Source organism: Polyodon spathula, chromosome 16, assembly GCF_017654505.1.
Source record: "Polyodon spathula isolate WHYD16114869_AA chromosome 16, ASM1765450v1, whole genome shotgun sequence".
Classification (NCBI taxonomy): domain Eukaryota; kingdom Metazoa; phylum Chordata; class Actinopteri; order Acipenseriformes; family Polyodontidae; genus Polyodon; species Polyodon spathula.
In genome coordinates this window covers 35,406,920-35,429,010 of record NC_054549.1, presented here as the reverse complement: position 1 = coordinate 35,429,010, position 22,091 = coordinate 35,406,920, and the positions used below count along the sequence as shown (strand labels likewise).

Below are 22,091 nucleotides of genomic sequence, written 5' to 3'. Positions count from 1 at the left end.
AGTGTCTCCAAAAGAACAAATCAGTAAACGCGTTTTTATTTGCATTGCAGAATTGGTCACAGAGTAAACAATACTGTATGTATTGCTTGTGGGAAAACAATCATTTAAGAATTAGAAATAGAAAAAAAAAAAAAAATGAAATTCAATTTTTAAGATAAATCTTTCTTTAAAAATGTTGGATGTGAAAGTAAGATCTGGTTAATCAAGGAACAGAATCTTATTACGATTTCCAGTTGTCATTTTATCATGTTGGCATAAACTTGTGCCATCGATCTACCCTCCCCATGAACGACTTAATCTGAACTGATAAAGGAATGAAAGTGTTGAATATGGGGTGATTAGTTTATTTACTACATTTATTTTCATTCATAAGGGTTTGGGTAAAAACGTGTTTGTAATCTGATTTGCACTGGTCTGTGTTTAAACATGCTGATTAAAATCTGCGGGAAGAGGGGCCGGCTTTGCACTTACATTTGCTGACGAGGATTTGCACGCAATAGCTGCATTAAATATGATAAAAGTGAAAGGGAGAGATGAAAACAATAACATTTTTGCCTGTCTCTGACGATTTAATGAAAGTAGATACGGAGACTGCTTGATCTATCACTTTTGATCGAAATTTTGATCGAATATATATATATATATATATATATATATATATATATATATATATATATATATATATATATATATATATATATATATATATATATATATGTGTGTGTGTGTGTGTGTGTGTGTGTGTGTGTGTGTGTGTGTGTGTTACCTTAGTGACCGTTTGAAAGTATCTCCCGACGGATGTGGCGCTTGGTTGGCAGGTGCTTCTGTATTGAAAACTGCGCCAAATACTGACGTTTCTGCCTATTTCAAACATGTTGACAGGTCTGTACTGTTACTACGGTTAATGAAGGTGATTTCTGGCCATATATCACAGGTTTAGACACAATGACTCAGATATATATATATATATAAAACAACAAAAAAAACTGTTTAAAATGCCTCTGACTAAGTTTGAATTCGTCTTATCTGAAAAACATTATAGTAAAAACAAAGGGTTCTTAGTGTTCACAATTAGTTTACTTTAAAACTTTTCAGGTTTCTGTGTCAGTGTGTACACTTCCTATACATATCACAAGAAATTAAAATGTCAGTTAATGTTATATGATGTAGGCCTATTTGTTAAATAAAGATGTTCTTTCCACCTGAACATTTCCAATGTACCCTGCCTGTGCGTAACCACATTTGAAAATAAAGATGTAAAGTAGGCAGGTTGTATTACTGCAGGTAAGGGCTCCATAAAGAAACAAAGGGTGACATTATTCTAAAACTCATATTTCACAACCTTGTGACATTGATGCTAATGTGATTGAGGGCCAATAGTCTTCCAGTATAACCTGAAATGTCTACACTTCATATGTGTTTTATCAAAACCTTCCTTCCACAGATCTTCATTGGTTGATTCACCTCAAGTGCAAAACTGGTTCCTTTTCATCAGCAATATACTATTGTAATGAGTAAAAGGAATCACTTGAAATATACTGTACCACTCCCAAGTTGCAAGAAGACAGAAGATAAGAATTTTGTTTGTAATGCCCTTTTTCTAAAGTTGCTTTGAACCTTAAAAGAATCTGTGTGACGTTGGCTGCCTGCATGGAATCGTTTTCCACTACAGGTTGTTGTTGAGTTCTTATGTCAAGTATGAAGGCAAAAAAACTCCAGAGCGTGCATGTGAGCAAGTTTTCACCAGTAATAAACCAAGGAAACTTGAATGCATACTGGGCAATTATAGGAGGCTGTGTGGTCCCGTGGTTAAAGAAAAGGGGCTTGTAACCAACAGGTCCCTGGTTCAAATCCTTGCTCAGTCACTGACTCACTGTGTGACCCTGAGCAAGTCACCTGTGCTTCGTCTTTCGGGTGGGACTTTGTTGTAAGTGGCTCTGCAGCTGACGCATATTGCACACACCCTAATCTCTGTAAATCATCTTGGATAAAGGTGTCTGCTAAATAAACAAATAATAATTAGCAACATTACATAACAGGTCTAAAATAGTATTTATCATCTTACTGTTTATTTCCTCTGATAGGCTTCTTACCCTGATGTGCACCTCACGTGTTATTGTTTGCCATTGCCACATGATAATTAATGAGGCAGATAAAAAAAAAAGCCAGGATGTGCAGACGATAACTCGTTTCCACTACTGACAGCAGCACTGGCATCTCTAAGGACAGTGTGGCTTGTGTTTCCCCAACACTGATATGGAAATCGACTCCACCTACTTAGAAGCTACTGTACTCCGCGGCTGAGAAGTTCCATGGAGCTGATAACATCCTATTAGCAGTAGTTGGGTTGACCTTTAAAACTGACAGAGCTTGTAATAAGGGAAATGTGACCCTTGGCTTCCCACTTCTTGTCAAGGTGTCCAGAAGGAAAGTACATGTGTGGCATGAGCCTGACCCAGGAGTACTGGGGAGTTTGGGTATTCCCTATGAGTGAGGAAGGGCAGGGGGTTGGAAGATGAATCGTTTTAACAGTAAGAATCCAGAGGAAGGACCTTGACAGGGTGGACTAGCAGTGATAGCTGCCCCAGCAATGGAACTGCAGAAACCTTTAAACTGATCAAGGCTGGGGATTGCATTTGAAATATCCAAGAATATTTAGGAATAGCTATTACTGGATAGTTAAAAATATACTGCTTTTTTTTTTTTGTTAAGTTCTTTAAAGGAATATAATTTAGCTCTGGGACTTGATCTTTCCCATTAAAGGAAATTAGTTATACTATTCTAGCACATTACTGTAGTTCCTTAAAAATGCTGTATTTTTTTAATTAGCTTAGCAGATTTACTTCAAAGGCTGGTTATATTATTTTAGAAGATGCTGATGGAGGCAGTAGTAGAAACGTTTGTCTGCTTGATTTAGCTTACCTTACAGTCTATTTGGTATTTTTGAAGTTTTTTTTTTTTTTACTTAAACAGTGTACAGTGCAGCAAAAGCTTGGCTAATGCTACAGACAGGTCGACGCCGCTAGTTGAGTTTATAAGAGTTTCCAGATGGGGGCGCCCTAAGTTTACTCTACCTACACACTATCGGCTGGTTTCACACGCACCGATTAGCAGCTACCGTCCTTGGGCTGCTTTATCCAAATTAACATGAGCTATCCATCATTAGAGCTAATCGGTGCCTGTGACGCCAGTCATAAAACACCTTTAACACAGCCGTCTGTATACACAGGTTCAACTCAGAAATGAGATAGGATAAATTAAATGCACATCAAATATCACTGCGGTGGAGGCAACACCACTGCCGCACCCTATTGCTAAAATTGAACAGTTACAACAGATCATACAGTACCATAGGCTAATCTAAAAAAAAAAAAAAAAAAAAAAAAAAAAAGATGATTACACACACACACACACACACACGTGTGTCTCTGTATAGCATTTTTTAATTCACGTTCTTAACAAAGAGATAGAGGGTTAATGTAAAACCGTTAAATGGCTTTAAGCGAGTAAAGATCATTGTGATAATGACTTTTGATCCTTTTGTGTTGTGTTCCATTTTTGGTTTCTTGAGGCTCGTTGTGTTATTTTATGACATGTTTTGTACACTATATCTGTATTGATCATAATGCGTTAATAAAAAGACGTTTGGGCAATGACGTTGTTAAGAAAGCAACAAAAGCTTCTTTTTTTGTGGTCTTTAACTAGTCTCGTCTTCTTAATAAATCAGATACGATCGTGATTGTCTTGAATTAGCTGCAGTCCTGATCGAGCGCTCTCCCCCTAGCCTATTTAAAATAATCCCATTCAGTGGTCTGGGCGATGCTGCTGAAAGCGTTACTGGAGTGACAATTCGCTAATCCGGACTCGTAAATCAGATGAGCAAAAATAAATAAATAAAAAAATGAAATGAAGTCAAACAAATGTCAATGTAGAATGAAGGAGTAGCGCCTGTGTGGTGGAGAATAGATAAAAACAGCTGCAGAGATTACACAAGCAAGGGAAGAAGTAAAGAAAAAATAAAAATCCAAAAAAACAAATAAAGACTGAAAAGGCAATATATATTGCACAATTTAAGTTTGTGGGGATCAACGAAATAAATTATAAATTGCAAGTATAAGCATGCTTGCTGCGTGTGTGTTAAGACTGTAAGGACTCTAATTAGCAGTGCCTCACTGATGCGAGAGCCCCCAGAAAACACTCGCTTTTAAACAGGTGAATGCGCACTCGGGAGGCATTTAAGGGATTCCAGTGTAGGTCGCTCTATTCTCCAGAGAACACGCCCAAATAGACGAGATAGCTATATAAAACCTGAGGGAAGAACAGGAGCTGCGTGCTTGAGTCACTGCAGCCCTGCCTGTATGCATTAACATCTCTAAAGTAACGTGCGACACGCATACAAATACCAAATAAACTGAGAGAGAGAGAGAGAGAGAGAGAGAGAGAGAGAGAGAGAGAGAGAGAGAGAGAGAGAGAGAGAGAGAGAGAGAGAGAGAGAGAGAGAGAGAGAGAGAGACGGGAAGCAGGGTCGCTGGATATACAGTATTGTGATTCTCCACTGGGATTTACAAATGCACGCAGTCTGAGGTGACTGAGCAGAGAGGGGGGTTCTGTTTTGTCTGTACACCTTCACCTGGTGTCGAGACGTCCGGGACTGATCTTCAAAACAGAACACCGATAAATATATAGAATTATTATACAGAACAAACCATAGCTCGAAAGCAGACACCATGAACAGGAAAACTAGACGCTGGATTTTTCATATTTTTCTCTGCCTCGGGATTGTGTATCTCAAAATAGGGTAAGAATCTTCCTTAGTCTCAGCGTGTTCAGACCTGATAAATGCGTAACTTCTCAAGGTTGTGTGAGAGGAAATTTTATGTTTGTAGAAAACAGAAACGTTGTGGTAGTTGAGATTATTATAAATGTAAAATTTTAGTCTTCGTTTTTATGATATTACATATTCAAAAACTAAATAATCAAAAGGTAAGTGACTTGGTTAATTATTGCCGATTCTGCTTCAAACACTATGAATTACAAAGGTTACAATGAACATTTTAGAGTGACAGTTTTATGCATTTTAATCACAAACATGGTCATTTATATAAAAAATATCAAACGCATAGATATCAATACAGTTATTACATCCACAAAATGATTATGTACTTACATTATTTAGCTACGAGTTTCATTATGGACTGTCGTAAATTAAAATATAAGACTCCAAATTAAATAAAATAAAAAAAAAAAAAAATTAAATACGACTTACGTCATGAAAAGTAAAATATTATTGTATGTGTTACTCATTGTTTAACAGCAATAACCGGTTATTTGCCAATGAAGATAAATTCACATCGCATTGACGTCACAGTGAAAATGAGATGGATCGTTATAAATACAATACTAGGGCCATCATTATTAAACTCAATAGTGCTGAATTTCGATATTATAAAAAATAAACAAAAATGAAATGAAAAACGTTTCAACCTTGAAACAAATCTTCTGGTCGAAAGGTTTGTCATTGAATTTTAGTTTATTTTACACATCTTATCCAATACAACTATATATATATATATATATATCTAGATATATATATTATATATATATCTATATATATATATATATATATATATATAACCATATCGCATGTCAACGTACACATTGTACAATAACATAATATTGTATTTTAATAAAAAACTTTTGTATAAACTTTAGGTGCAAAGTCTAATTTACTGTTACATAAAACACATGTATTATTATTATTATTATTATTATTATTATTATTATTATTATTATTATTATTATTATTATTATTATTATCTGTCGAAGTTGGAGTAAAACAAATCTTCAAACTGTTAGACACATTCTGATTACACCTAGGCCGTTTATCTGTGTATGATTCAGGAAGTTTTGTCACGTTTTGGCAAAGGACTCCGATTCTTCATCTGTGTTTTAATTATAGAGAAAGTGATAGGGGAAAGGGAAGGCTGACATATCCATAACATCAACACAGCCTTTTCCTGAAACGTCATTAATATTTCAATTTCATGGTCAGATATATATAGCCTACAGTACAGATAGTGGAAAACGAACTAAACATGAATTGCACATAGGCTAATACAAGATAGCCTGCGTTTATGGCACTTAAATATTCTTCAGTAACACTGTAACAGAACTGCGTAAACATCTACACGTAAAATCGTGTTTATTATTATAATTTTTTTATATATGAAAGCACATCAGTTGTGTAATGTAGCATGATAAATATAATATTTAAAACAATCACACTGGCAAACAATATCATCAGGGAGATTACAAAGTGGAACAGCACGATTTTTTTCCACGTGTGAAATCTTATTCAAACATGGACAAGGAATGAGCCAGATCTTATAACTGTCCAACGTGGTTGTTCTTAACCGTCTGTCTGTAAATAAAATGCCCTTGTTTTTCTTATTTTCCGTTTTCTTTGTCTTTGGTAGGGGCTTTTCCTCCGTTGTAGCATTGGGAGCGAGTATAATCTGTAACAAGATTCCAGGTTTGGCACCGAGACAGCGGGCGATCTGTCAGAGCCGACCCGATGCTATCATTGTGATCGGAGAAGGAGCCCAAATGGGAATCAACGAATGCCAGTTTCAATTCAAAAGTGGACGTTGGAACTGCTCAGCGCTCGGGGAGAGGACTGTCTTTGGAAAAGAGTTGAAAGTGGGTATGTTACAAAGCTATTCCTCCATGCTCCATAATTGTCCTGCTGCTGTACGCATCACTTAATGGTGCGAGTTTTTTTTTTTTTTTGCAATTGAAATGAATTATTGTTGATAGTGCTTCATGCTTTAACTCCGTTTGGTTCTGGAAATGTGACATTCACATCCACAGCTAGCATTAAGTGTACTCCTACACACCTGCTACAACTGCTATACTGCTATAACTGCTGTTTAGTAAGAAATGTCTAAAGATGTCAAATAAGAATGTAGACCCTGGGGTATACAGGTAAGCGTTGCCCCCTTTTTAAACTGCGTTTTTTTCATCACTGCATTTGGTGCTTCAAAGATCTAACAAAGTCAATTCCTGCTGCAGACACTAAAATGCCACAGAAGCATTTTCAGAAAAGCAGGCATTGTATATAAAATGAGACATCTGTATAAATTCTGAAATGCCATTATCAAAAAAAAGTCATTATCACGTTACCAGGCCTTGTCCAGCTGCAACAGCTCCTTTTAGATATGGTGTGTTCTCAAAGAGTTTTATTGTCTTGATTTCGCATAACCTGTAACTACAGTCCAGGTTCTCTTATTGTTACTGCAGTATTTACAGTTTACATCACCCAGCTACAGTATTGCTTCTGTAAGGATCAGTACATGCTCAGCTATTCAGTATCACCTCAATATACCTATTAAGTGTCACTTTCTTAAAAGCATCACATCATAGTTAGGATGTGTAATGCACCCTCTTTCCCTGTACACAATGCAGCCATACTGTGTTTCTCCATTGCTTGTAATTGTATTACTGTAGACAGGTAATAAAATAGTGGATTAATGAAATGGAACTGTGTCAGTGTGTTTCAACATACCGATCATTATGACCCTATCAAAACAAGAAGGAGCGTGCTTGCCTTCACAGAATTGAGATTAGACTAGCCAGGAATATGAATGTCTTTATCTGTAGCTGAAGTGATTGAAGCAGCCACAGTAAATCACAGTTTTTATTTCTACCCTGACCTGCTGAGAAAGAGGGTGATCTTATCTCAGGTTCTTTAGAATCCAAACACACCAGGGGTGTAAAAACCCAGCCTGCTACTGTTTCAGTGTTAATGCTCCTTCTCCCATATAAACACTCAGTGGGACTATCACCAGGTTGTTGAATGTTTCATGAGAATGTGTTACAAAGACTGAAGAGAGATTGAAAAAAAGTAGGGATTAGACAGACAAGGAGAAACACAAGAAAGAAAAGCTGATATGTATATAAAGTGAGTGTTACAATTCCTCTAAACTCTTCCCTTAAAAGTAACGCTAGCCCTTTTCCTGAGGCACATTGCAGACTCTTTTGAGGTATTAAGTCTCAGTCCATTGACAAATTGCTGCTCGAGTGACATTGGTGGGAAGATCAGCCTCACCAGACAGAACAGTTTCACATGTTGGAAAATGCAGCCTGCTTATTGACTAGTGAGCTTTGGCAGGTGGCCAGAGGGGATGAGATACAGAAATGGCCTGTTCTTAAAGAAAGGTGGCTAGATCTTGTTTTAGTCTGTTTTTTTCTTGTTGTCTTGACATATTTAGAGCAAAGCCAAAAATCCTGTAAGAGGTTGTTTTGGGCGGTTGATTGGACAGCCAAGAAATCTGGGCCACACTGTGTTGTTGACCTTTATCTTAGTATAGTGCAGTGGGGGTGAACTCATCAGACTACTTAATTTAACAGAGGAGGAGGCCTGTGGCATAGAAAATGTTTCAGTGTCTGATCCTGGCAAGAAGCGATGCTGGAAGTCTTCCAATAGCCTTTGGTGATGCAGTTGCTTGGACATAAAAAAAAAAAAAACTATGGTCAGCTGACCTTTATAATCTTGTGTTTCTATTGGTTCTTTGTCATTCACTAAATTGAATTTTTAGAAAGAATGTATCCTTAGAAAGATTCTTTCCAAGCATTACCTGGTAAATATTAAATTCTATGAGTTCTGAATGCTTGTTGTTTGTTGTTTACCCTTCTATCTATGATATCATTCCAGCAAAAACTGGGGCAGTGAGGTGGGGAAGCATATCACATTGCTGGTAGACTGTGCTGGGGGAACAAACTTGACAGTGAAGCTTGGCAGCGGTGCTTCACTTGTCCCTTGTGTGTGTAATGGCAGATTGCTCAGAGATTAATACACTGATTTGAAGCAGAGATAAGGTACTGCTTGCACTCTTAAACCTGCCTCTGTGACTGAACATGCACTTGTCAGCTGCTTTTTAACTCTGCTGAATGGCTGGGCTTGCATGCCAGCACAGTAGCACACTGTTTCAGTGAAAGGAATAGGATTAATTCATTCAAACAGGGGATTTCACTACTGGTAACAGGTTTCATACAGTCTAACTGGCTGTTACTCTGAAAAAGGTTCTGAAAATGTCATCATTTTCATAGATGTGATGACACAGAAATTGCTAAACAGCAGGAATGGAAGATGGAAGTATACTTATATATATATAAAAAAAAAGTTAATTTTAAATTTAAACAAGCTAAGTTCTGAGGATTCTTACTTTCTTTCATCTTGTTTTTTAGTCCAATGATATATATATATATATACATTTGTTTTACAAAATAATATCCTTTTAGACTAATACTTACCAGAAGCAATCCCTTTTTTTGTTGCTATGGCAATTATCTGGTATGTACGTGCCCTAATCACTCTCCTGTCTTTAAAATGGTAAATCACTAATCTAAATATTAACCTAACTCTCTTTTTATTTTACAGAAAGAGCAGGGTATTTTTTTCTTCTCAAATGAGCAGAAAGCAGTTAAACAGGTTGTTGCTGTAAAGCTTTCAATGCACCTCATTTCTTCTTCTTCTTCTTCTTCTTCTTCTTCTTCTTCTTCTTCTTCTTCTTCTTCTTCTTCTTCTTCTTCTTCTTCTTCATATTATTTAGTTATTTAGCAGACATTTTTATCCAAAGCGACTTACAGAAAATGAAACAAAAACTAAAATATAAAATTACAGGCAATACTAATGCAAAACAAACACATATATACAAAATAATTAGAAATAAATCAAATACAAAAAGATAGATAAATAAAGATAGAACCACAGCAGCTGCTAAATCGTGTTGTGAAGCTACTATACCCGCTACACCACACCTCTGCAGTCTTCTGGCTGTCAAGTGTTAAACTGCCATTTTGAGTAATTCTGAATGGCATTTTTTTTCCTGATAAATTATCATGTCCTGACAAGCATATTGTGTGAGTTTATAAATGTACCTTTTGCTGTGTTGTAGGACTGTGTTTTAACAGAGACTAACTAACACTACTACATGTATGTTTTATGATTTTATTATCTGTCTTTCATTTGGGAATTGCAGTATTTGCACATTTTTAAAGTAGCTCAGGCTATTTTAATTATTGCCACACCTTCTTTTTTGGCTGTATGCCCATTCAAACTATATAAAAAATGGAGAACTGATGCTTAAAATGCCTTTTTTTGAACATTGTGAAAATAAGGCACCGGTCCAAGATGTTTATCAAAAACAGGTTAGCCCGTACTTCGTTCTCAAAGAAAGTAGTAAATAAGGTGTGTGGGACTTTTTCTCCCTATCTAGCAACAAAAGAATGAAGGTGAGCAGAGATGGAAAATGAATATATAACTGCATTATTTAAACTGTATAAGCCCAGGTCTCAATGTTGTGAGCAGGGGGTTTGAGGGGTCATAGAACATCAAACAGTGCCCCTTCCCCCCCGTAGACACTGTTGTCTGTGTTGTTCAGAAAGGTCTGCTGGTAGTCGCATGTTTCACGTTTCAGTTTTGCACACTTACCTTTTCACAAGCCACATTAAGTTCGTGACATGTTTGTAATGAGAACTGGGTCTTCATTTTTAAAAACCCTTAGTGCACATTCATTTTTCTTTGTAGTTGATTAACCTTTCAAATAAAATGTGTTTTACATGGAGATTTTTATTTATTTATTTATTATATACAAAACCGGCCATTTAATTACGGTGAAACCTGCATTAATATTTTTCTCAAAAAGTTAATACAAAGCAAAGCACAGATAAGCATGGTAAATCCCTGAGAGGGATGGTCAAGTATGTTAAAAAAAATTCATGGTTTTTGTTCCGTACAAAAAAAAAATACCAAACAATGGCGTATTGGTACCCCTTTGGGTAATCTTTTAACAAAATTGCATATATATATATATATATATATATATATATATATATATATATATATATATATATATATAAAGATAAATTGCGATCCTTGCCTGACGACTATGCAGCTTTACACATGGAGATCAATCGATTTAAACCAGAGCAGATCTTTGACAGATCAATCAAAGAGTTTGTTTTGTTGTTGTTTCTGTGTGGTATACTCCATAGGAATATGTAAGGAAGCAAAGCTGTTTGTGTCTGTAGCAGTGGCAGACATACTTAACTGTATCTGAATGGCCCTTGGGTGCTTAGAAAGTGGTTATCTCTGGTTATCTTCATGCATATTTCTTTGTTTTAGAATGCAGACAGATAAGACAAATCTGATCAATTGGGTGCATGATGATCCACTTTCAAGTTTAAGTGATTATTTGGATAATAAATACAGAGAAAGAAGCATATTGCATAGCATATTTTGGCTGTGATAAAGTTATTTTGCATTGAAAGTGAACTACAAATAATAATGCTTTATTCTAAGAATTTCAAGCACTGTTCCTGCCACTAAAGCTACACATTGCTGCAGTGCAAAGGGTGCACAATTTTCCAAACTTAGTAAAAAAAAAAAAAACAACAAAAAAAAAAAAAAAAAAAAAAAAAAAACATGTTTATCACATGCAAGGTTTATATTTTTTAAAATAATGTAAAAACATTCACACTTATGTAGAAAATACACAAACAGCCTGAATAAGGCTGACTTGTCATGTTAGATGGATGTATAAATCAACAAATCACTGTAAAAACGTATAGGGGCAAACTAATGGATAATGTTGGCTGCTTTAGGACATTTTTTAAGCCCATTGAGTACCAAGGACTTACAGCAATATATGCAGAAGACAATATGTGACTCTATTATACAAGCATTTCTGGCTGTCGCACAACCCTGCTTGCAAGTAGTGTAGCACTCATTGAGATTTGATGGTTTTGTGCTACCATATCAAATGGCAAGTGTCATGAAACTGTTCAAATCAAGGAGGACTGATTCTGGTTCACTGTTGTCGTTTGGGAACAAACAGTAACTCTGAAATCCAGGACTGGAGGCAAGGCTAGTGTGAGATTCTAACCCTGGTTCTGAAAAGTGTATTTAAAAAGTTTTGGGGGTAAATTTCACAATCCATCTTCTGCTGTTACATGAGATCTGTCCTTTTGTCTTAATCCAGGAAGTAAAGAAGCAGCTTTCACCTATGCCATCATTGCCGCTGGTGTTGCTCATGCCATCACAGCTGCCTGCACCCAAGGGAACCTGAGCAACTGTGGCTGTGACCAAAAAAAGCAAGGATTTTACACCCAACAGGAAGGCTGGAAATGGGGAGGCTGTTCTGCCGACATCCGCTACGGCCTGGATTTCTCCAAGGTGTTTGTCGACGCCAGGGAGATCAAACAGAACGCAAGAACGCTCATGAACTTACACAACAACGAGGCAGGACGCAAGGTGTGTATTGAGCGCATTGAGCAGAAACTCAATCAAGCGCAGCGTGGACAGGCCGATAATAATAATATGCTCTAAATCACCTGGCCGAAATAAGATACTGAGCGACAGGCTGCTTTTTAAAGACTTTTGTTTCAATTAGTGAATAAAGTTTAGAACAAACTTATTGCTTATCATCACTGTCTTCTGTCCTGTATGTATTCCTGAGCGTGACTTCCCTGGTGTTGTATCCAAGTACTACTGTTGCTGGCTTTCCGATTGCTTTCTAAGGTACCTGCTTTCTAACTTGTAAGCATAAAGAGCCTTTAAGAGGGACGAGAGCAGTTGGTAAAGAGGTGCATTGCATACAGTAGTTCAGAGGCAATTGCTTTTTTAAATACAGGAATTGGTTTGATTGATTAATATTGGGTTAATTAGAGCAGGAATAAACATTTTCAGCAACGCTGATAAGAAAATATGGCTGTATCTGTAAAGCACTGTAGTTGTCAATGCAATGGGTTAACAGAACTGCAGAGAGGAGTGCTGGCTAACCTTGGCAGTGTGATTTACAATCCCTGTACCAGCTGATAAAATTCACCAAGGATCTCTGCTCAGTTTGCATCCCACTGTATTGATACTGAAGTTTAACCCGATAACAGTTAGAGATTCCGGTTAGGTTTTCCATTTTTGTTTTAGCGAACAAGACGGTGAAGAATAGAAGAAGTTTGAGAAAAAAACTGCCAGTGAAGTAACATGTTTTTCTTTTTAGCAGATACACAGGTATTTTAAGTAACGACTGCTTGGCTACATAACTAATCCACAAAAGCCATTTGACATTTTCCATGGTGTTTGTAATCAGTTTTAGTGGGTCTGAGTTCTGTTCCTCCAGAGATTTCCTTCTATAGCTATCTCCAAGGGTAATCTGAAACTGTGTTTATACACACGAAACACAGTGGAGCCATCTAGGGGTGGGGAGGGGAATGGAAGGGAAGTAGAACTGGCACTCCACAGCAATGTAAAATACTAATATTTTCTGGTGTTACTGCAGAAGATTTATGAAAGGGTTTGTGTTAGTCAGAAAAAAAAATGTATAGGCAACAACCAGTCCCCACCAATATGGTCCTGATATTTTGTATTATATTTTGGTCACTGGCCTTACCCCGTTGTACGAGATTCTGGATAGATTTTGAGAAGTAGGAAGTGATTCATGTTTGCAAAGACCCAGAGCCTGAAGCAGATATATCTAGCCTATGCAAATTAGAAAGAAAAGCAAAATAAACACGTTTGAAGAGCCAAGTGAAATGTAACAGAGATAAGTGAAGCTCAGTAGGGGGTTGGGGCTCTGATTGAAACAGGAGGTGGAGGGCATGACGGCAAGAAGAATCCATGAACTCCATCCTTGTGTATTTATTTGTCTGTCTAACTTTTCCTATAACAGACGGATTGGGTGCCAAACTGGCAGTCCCTTAGGAGTGTTTTTTGTTTCCTGTGCTAATTTAAAATCTTTTTTTCTCATCTTTTACTCTTATGTCAAGTATATTATATATTATAATTATAGCGCAGCAAGGTTGTGTGATGTCAAAGTTATAGTGACCTTTGTGAACAAACTGTCAAACTATATAGGTTATTATCCTAGATATAGTCTCAGGATTGAAATAATGTAGTTTAATTAAATAACACAGCAAATGAATGCTCAATCCCCCTTATATTTAATGTGATAGACTATATATATGTATATATATATATATATATATATATATATATATATATATATATATATATATATATATATATATATATATATATATATATATATATATATATATATATATATATATATATATATATATATATATAATATATATATATTTAGTCTGAACATCGTATTGTTGCCATTCTGTGTAAAGTAAGAACAGACAGTAAGAAGCACTTTTTACACAGTTATAAATGCATGGAATGGCCTACCAGGTGATGTAGCAGGATCTAATACACTGGGAACATTAAAAAAAACAAAACAAAACAAAAAACAAAACAACGACTTCTGTGCTTTTAAGTTTCCCCCTGTGAGGGACAAGTCTTGATGGGCTGAATAGCCTTTTCTCGTTCTCAAATGGTCTTATCTTCTTATACTTACCACTACGATGGCTGAATCAAGGAATAAAAATGTAAATAACACTTGTTGTGACGTTTCCTTCAAGTTAAAAAGTGAGTTGCATCAAGCCCCTTTAACAGAGCATCATTAGGGAACATACCTGCATAGTCAGCAAATGCCATGGGCAACTCAAAGCAATAACATCTAGAAAAGGCTGGTTACATTCTTCACACTGCAGGAGGTAAGCAATCCTGTGCTGATAGCAGGAGTCTCCTGCTCACATTGGAAGAGTTGGCAAGTGACCTGTACCAGCAACATCGGGTGGTACTAGCTTCTCACTGCCATACCATAGAGCCAAATCACTGAAATCTTTTTTTTCAGTCATTTTAATATGAAAATCAAAAGAAATGAAACGAAAACCGTTGTGTTCAGTGTGCTTCAGGAGAAGCTGTTTCAGCCAGTGTACAGATCTGTGCAGCTGCGAGCTGGCATTATTTCCAGGGAATACATGTACAGAAGTGTGGATAACAGCCTGTAGAAAGGTTGCATCTGAAGGGAAGCTGGCAGAAACACTATTCCGTGTAGGACTTCATTCTCGTTATTCTCACCAAGATGTCATCCAAAAAAAACAAGGCTGGAATTTCTTTATTTTGTATTTCTTTTTTTATCTAACAGAATTATTTGAGTAATAGCATCAATGGGTGGCTGGTTTGGATTGCTTTTGTGGTCTGAAATTCTTCTTATAGCTTGTCTGTTATTTCCAGCAGTGCTGTCATCCCCATTCACCAGATAGGCGCAGGTTCACTGAAAACTGGGACTAGAAGCAGCAGATTATTTACTGGCAGCAGCCACTTTGGGGTTTCTACCAATACAACTTCTACTGCCAGTAAGAAACCCCAGTGCTTTAGCATCAGGGCTGAAGAAAGAGAAATAGTTCTATTTGATTGGCCTCAAGTGAAAGGGAAATTGGTAGCTATAGTAGTTAGATTGGCAGTAACAATTGCCTTTTTTATTATTGAAAGAAATCAAACAAATGTTTTCATCAGTCTTTGAGAATGGTAAATTTCAAGACTCTGGACAGGGCATTGGGGGGATTAAAACCCCCAAGAGCATTTTATAGTGGGGTTTTGAATAACTGAATCATAATATTAGATACAGCAGATTTAAATAACGGGTAATGCATCATAATAATCCTAAAGTGATGGGGCATTTTCATTTGCTTATCCCTAGCTGTTATACGAGTCTGACAGTTTCATTCAGCACTGAGGAAGACAGATTTGAATTGGAATTGATAGACTTTCTTGCTGAGCTAGTGTAGCAGTCTAAGCGAGCAGTTCTACTGCAGGTTTCCAGAGCTGGTGCTGCTGCTCTAGCGTACAGAGCCCAACAAGGTAACCCAGCACCGCAGAGGACCTCTGACGTGCCTGGAGCCCTCAGTGGGGCTATTACACCAGCCACAGCTAAGAGCTTTAGTGGAAGTGAGACCCAGGCCATTATCAATTCGGCAGTATATTTAAAGCTGTTGAAAATTGCTTCAACGACTCCAGAATGTCTAGGTACTCGAATAGAAAATAGAATAATTAAAAAGTGGGTGAGGCTGCCATGGCACGTAGAGTTCCAACTCATTGAACAGGAAACAAGCATCTAATCAGGGGCATTATCATCCCGAGCCACAGAGAGCTGGCTTTCACACAGCTGCGCCATCTCCGAGCGTAACGGGAGATACCGTGTAGACTGCAAGAAAGCAATCCACTGTGTTCGTTACGTGTAATTAAATCCACGCTCATTTAACCAGGCAGGTAAATCGTCCCTCAATAACAAACACTGTATTCATGATTAGTAGAAGTCGTGGAGCCGTTTTTTTTTTTTTTCTCCTCATCTGTCCTTGTGAAGAAGCCAGGAACTCTTATGCCCCATAGTTTTTATTTATGTGAATCAAATTAATAACATTAAAGCAGGAGCTTATTCATTCACACAGATCTCATAGAGGAAGATAAAGGGTGTCAGCAGTGCTTAGTCACAGTACAGTTGATGTGTTAGTGTGTTTGATGCCAAGCTATGAACTCTCTAGACTGTATGTTTTACAGTGCAAAGTGAAAAGTGTTGGAAACAGTAAGTGAGCATTCGCGGATTCCCTAGACAGTAACGCACAGACATATTGGAAAAGGTAAATGTGGACACTTTTTGGAGAAATCTTGAGTCTGTTTGTATTTTTCTACATCATGTGCAACAAAGCATATAGAAGCCTTGTAACACTTTAAAAATAATGTCTGCAAATCATGGATTCTATTGGTAGTGATTTAATTCCTATGATATTCCATTTGTGTAGGAAAGCATTTCTCTTAGTAACTGGGAGAACACATTAATTCAGTTTGTTAAAACTGTGAATTAAACTTCTCCATTGAAAAATAAGTAGCAGTGCTGTTGAAAATTCTATTAATCACAAACTACTAATAACATTATAGAGACATACTTTTTTTTGTCTAGAATAACATTTGTTTCATACAGGCAATTCAATTTGAAAACTTGTGGGTATGCTACAAATTTGATACCATTTATTTTATGAATAAAGTATTGAAATACAAGGCAGCAGCTCATTTATTAAGACTTATGTTACTTCATTACTGTCATTGGCATGATGTCTGTAAAATGGTAGTGACCAGTAAAGATCTTTTGCAATTTTGGTTTCAAAAAAATTAAGGCCAGCCGATATATTTCACAGCCCTTTGTGCAAACCTTTGAATACTCATTCTTGCGTTCAGGTTACTTTAACTTATTACAGACAGGATGAAAGAGGAAAAGTTAAGAATGTTTAATGTCTCTTAAGTAACGGCATTCTACACATCCAAGCTTGGTCGTGTATTGAAAGATAGAGATTGTCCTGAGTAGGCATGGAAGGCTGAAACTTGATGCCTTCACTTTATCTGTGTACAGTGTACACAGGGCTATTGTTTTTAGGCAGTCTGTGAACATCTTTCCCAGTCTGTTTATTTCAGATCTATTATGCCTGTTTTGCTAGGCTCCCAGTGCTTGGTTTAGGAAGAATGTCTGCTCATGTTTGATTTGTTTTTTAAACCTGCTTGATTGGTGCTTGTGGTTCTTCGCAGTGGAAGAAGTGTCTTTCTTTATGCATAATGGTTTGAGAAGTTTAGCGGAGGTGTACTGTGTACTGCATGTTGATCTGTGAAGTTGGTAGTTGCTGTTTTGATTTTCGTTTATAACCCATTTTGCTTTCTGGTTTATAGCGTGAAGCAAACCATATCCTGGCACAATGAGTCTAAGAACTTTTGCATTCTTCACTTGGAATGTTTAAAAACCTTTGTCTCAACCTGTAAAACAATTTAAAAAAAATAAGCTTCAGTACTAAGCCTGTAGACACATATTCCACAGGCCAAGAAATCTCTGCAATGCAAATCGACATGTTTTTTAACTGTCACATGTGGTACCCTGGCTTTAAAAAAAAAAAAAAAACTTGAAACGTGGTTTAACTTGTCTGTCAGACTTAACCTTGCTCTCGAATTGGGTCTGATGGACATAAAGTTGGAACAAAAAACTAGGAAAAACTGACAGTGGTACTCAACTGCCCCTTAGAACTCTTGTGATTGGTTGCTTTCCACAGTGGTTACCGGTTCTGAGTGGAAATAGGGCCACAATTTAAAAAAGCACCTTTTCACGATCAATCAATGTAAATGCTGGGTTTAAATAATGAGTTTCAATAATAATGCAAATAGGGGGTTAATCGGTGGTCTTTATTACCTCCAAGAGTAGTTACAGTACTTATATGGCTCAAACTGTACAGTTGCTGAATTCAATTCCTAGATAGGTGGTTTCACCCCTTCTTCAAATCATAAAAGCTTCAGCCTCCCTAAGTCCTCCCTTGCCACTGCCCCAGGCTTGATCTCACCTTACTAAGACACTGGGTGCAGGACAGTGAATTTCCCATCCTAGAAGTCCTCCACAATGCATTTGCTGCTCACGAAACAGAACTGGATCTGTGCAGTAGAATGGGCTGCTGTACATCTCCCTTATCACTGATTATACCAAACATTTATAAACACTCAGAGGTGTAAAGAAGAAGCTGTTCATAATATACCGTGTTACTGACTGCAGACCTGTTATTTTCAATCATTGCTCTCTTTAATACATGATAGTTTGACACAGCGTCACTTTCAAATGCATACAATTACTTGGATCACTCAACATATTGCATATTGTAAAAATAATTCCCCTGAAACAGCTTCCAAAAGGCACTGAAAGGATTAGGTTGGATGAAGCTAATCTACATCAACAATGTACCCTGAAATTTCCTAAGGAATCCCCTATCCAGCTTTGCTGTTTTTACTCCTGTCTGTGTTTTGAAGGACTTATTTAGGCCTTGGCCTCTTGCCTTTCTCATGTACTTGCTGACATTAAAGATGATCTCAATTCTGATTAAGCAGAAGAGGATTGTTGTTCTTACAGACAGCTGTGTTTGCTGAAAAGCATTGAAACGTTTACTACAACGCATTTGGGCAAGTTTAGAAGCACATATAGGTAGGTGTTTATTTGATCTGAATCACAGTTTATATTTAGGGCTGTTCATGGTGATTGTAAAACAAGTTCACTTGATTGACACTGTGATTCTGTTTCGTTGATAATGTAAAAAAAAAAAAAAAAAAAAAAAATGCAGCTCCTTAAACAGCGAGTGAAGCTAAATTGATTTAATTAAATCGCAATTATGAGCAAACTATTATTTGCAAAACAGGTTCGAACATAAGATTTTAAATCCAGGAAAAGTAATTTAACTGAACTTGCTTTTTGTGTTCGGTTTGAATTAAAAACAAGGAGACGCTTTTTAAAATTTTTTACATTATCAATGAAGCAGTATCCGTGTCGTTCAAGTTACGGGAGAAGCAGAAGGGATCTTGTTTCACAATCAACGCTTTTCCAAGAGTTTAATTAAGAAACTGAGTCAGCTCAATATGTCTTTAAATGGACATCACATGACCAAAAATAAAAACAGAAAGGCCCTATATATATATTACATTACTTACTTATTACATTACATTACTTGTATCAGTCATTGTGGGGTGTCTGCTGTGTACCTCTATATTGCTCCTTAGCGTGTTGTCTGCCTCTCATCCTCACGGTAAGTGAAAGGTAGTGTTTAGGACCACAAGGGTTTCCAAAGGCTGCTGGGAGATACACAAATGACGTATATCTTATGAGTCACCTGACTACAACTCTTCCATGGTTCCAGTTACCAGGAAATAGCATTACATCATTAGTATGGTCATCATACACTAAAAACAACACAGTCCTGTATTTGTATGTGTCTGTTTGTTTTGTAAGGGACATATTTCATCCATACCTATTTACTATCCGATGTGTTAAAACAAATTTCACTTTATTTTTAGATGCTTGAAGAGAACATGAGATTAGAATGCAAATGCCATGGAGTGTCTGGATCGTGCACCACTAAAACCTGCTGGACGACACTGCCCAAGTTCAGGGAGCTGGGTTACATTCTCAAGGAGAAGTATAACAAGGCAGTGCAGGTGGAGCCCGTGAGGGCAACCCGCAACAAGCGCCCCACCTTCCTCAAGATAAAGAAGCACCCCTCTTTTCTCAAGCCCATGGATACAGACTTGGTGTACCTAGAGAGATCGCCCAACTACTGTGAAGAGGACCCATTGTCGGGCAGTGTGGGGACGCAGGGGCGAATCTGTAACAAGACGGCACAGCAGACCAGTAGCTGTGACTTGATGTGCTGTGGCCGAGGCTACAACACACACCAGTACTCTAGAGTGTGGCAGTGCAACTGCAAGTTCCTCTGGTGCTGCTACGTCAAATGCAACACCTGCAGTGAAAGAACAGAAGTTTACACTTGTAAATGAAAACAACAAATATTTATGCTTTTTTATTTTAAAAAAGGGGTTCTTTCGCCCTGGAGGAAAAAAAAACAAAACATTTGCACATGATCACAACTTGTGATGTACAAACTTTGCAGCAAATTCCTTGCTGTTTATTATAGTGGAAAGCTACTAGCGGTTCCAGTCACAAGTCTTGAATTGCAAGATTTATGTGAAGCTGCAAAGATGACGCCGCAAAGATTATTCGAGAAACACAAGAGGGAAGACCGCAGTCATATGCTAGCCTGGGACTCTAAGGCAGATGTTTTAGAGAGAACACAAAGTCCTATTGACCACGTGAAGAGAATGGCACTTAGGTCTTGCTGAATTTTGAGGATTTAATGGCGGAATACTGCATGGGTGTCCTGATTAAAAACCTTGAATGTGGACCTCACAGGGAAGTGCCTCGACAGTGCCCACAGAAGGACTGCTTTCATTGTGGATTATGCAAATTTAAGTGTCTGCTTGTTTGGCCTGGATCTCACACGGACTAGATACAGAAAGCATGTTTTTCCAGAGATTAAGGGTTACCAGCTTCTTTTACTGTGTAGCTCTTACTAGCACCTAGTTTGTGGATGGACCTTTGAGCATGATGATTCAAACAAACAGTAATGGTAATATTTAACAATTTGTTTAGATAAAACTAATATTAATTTATTTAATAATAATAATAATAATAATAATAATAATAATAATAATAATAATAATAATACAAAAATCTACTGATATTTGTTGGGACTGTTCTGCAGTAAAAAAAAAAAAAAAAACCCAAAAAACCCACTGGAACTGTACATAGTAGGTCTTAATCAGACATTTCTAATAGATGTTTTTGGCACAGGCATATTTTTTTTCTTCCCTGCAAAGCCAGGCTTTTGATAATGAAAACAGACATCTATTATAATATTTTATTTTACTGCTGTTTGCTGCTAGTTGTCTGGAAAATCAAACTGGTCGTGCTCATTATTTTCTAACTACTGTATTGACTTTTCTAGTTCAAATATAACCATAAAATGTATTAGAAGCCCATTTCAAAATTCTATAGAAGCAAAGGTGATACTCCAGACACATTTCCAGCATGTGGAAAAAAAATGAACCATAGGTTAAGAGAATATATTTTGTGAGAGACTATTTTTATATGAATATTTTATTTATACTATTTCTGCTTGTATAACTCCATATCATGTTTTTTTTTTGTGTGTCTCTAAGCAGGCGTACATGCTGTAATTGTTAAGGTATTTAACTACGTAGAGGCTGTTTATATTGGGGTCACATCATCAGCAAGGCTGATGCATCTAATTGGTTGTTGTGTTGTTTTGCCCTATTACTCTCCTGTTAGATTAGTGGTTTCTGGATGTGTGTACAAACTGCCTCGTTTACTGCATTTCAAACTTGCTCAACATGCAGAATAAGAACAGGGTATGTAGTACCAATTTTGTTCGGTGGCTTGTATCCATGATTGGTATTAACTGGATATTCATTTATCCCATTCAGAGAAAAAAAACAATCTTCCTGCTTGATTCAGTCATTAAACTGTGGCGTTATGACCAGCAAATGTGCTTTGTGTGCCGTCAGTTAAATCTCCACATTGTGTTGCTGTCAAATTTCATTTTGTCATTGTCATGGGTTCGATTCTCACTGTAAAAACGAACCGGACGTGCTCTGATTCTCAGAGATAAGATATGGGATGAGCAGAGTTTTCGCCAAAGAACAATGAAGAATGTGCTTCTTTCTTTTATAAAGAATTTTTGGAAGGAGAACATGTTTGTTTTGCACATCATAAAGTACCTATAAAGCATTTCACAAAAACAAACTGTGAAGA

General features: G+C 37.0%; 1 protein-coding gene across 1 annotated transcript; it reads left to right on the top strand.

Annotated features, from left to right (window-relative positions):
* The first annotated feature begins 4,331 nt into the window (after positions 1-4,331).
* LOC121329389 (protein Wnt-7a) lies at positions 4,332-20,881 on the top strand. Its single transcript, XM_041274974.1, has 4 exons — positions 4,332-4,798; positions 6,477-6,703; positions 12,042-12,313; positions 19,778-20,881. Exons 1-4 carry the CDS (start codon positions 4,728-4,730, stop codon positions 20,255-20,257), a joined length of 1,050 nt encoding a protein of 349 aa, XP_041130908.1. The 5' UTR covers positions 4,332-4,727; the 3' UTR covers positions 20,258-20,881.
* The last annotated feature ends 1,210 nt before the right edge of the window (positions 20,882-22,091 follow it).

Excerpts from the sequence above, each read along its gene's own strand:
- LOC121329389 (XM_041274974.1), top strand. The coding sequence starts at position 4,728 with ATGAACAGGAAAACTAGACGCTGGATTTTTCATATTTTTCTCTGCCTC. Across the intron at positions 6,704-12,041 it reads TGGAAAAGAGTTGAAAGTGG|GAAGTAAAGAAGCAGCTTTC; the intron begins GTATGTTACAAA and ends GTCTTAATCCAG. Across the intron at positions 12,314-19,777 it reads ACAACGAGGCAGGACGCAAG|ATGCTTGAAGAGAACATGAG; the intron begins GTGTGTATTGAG and ends CTTTATTTTTAG.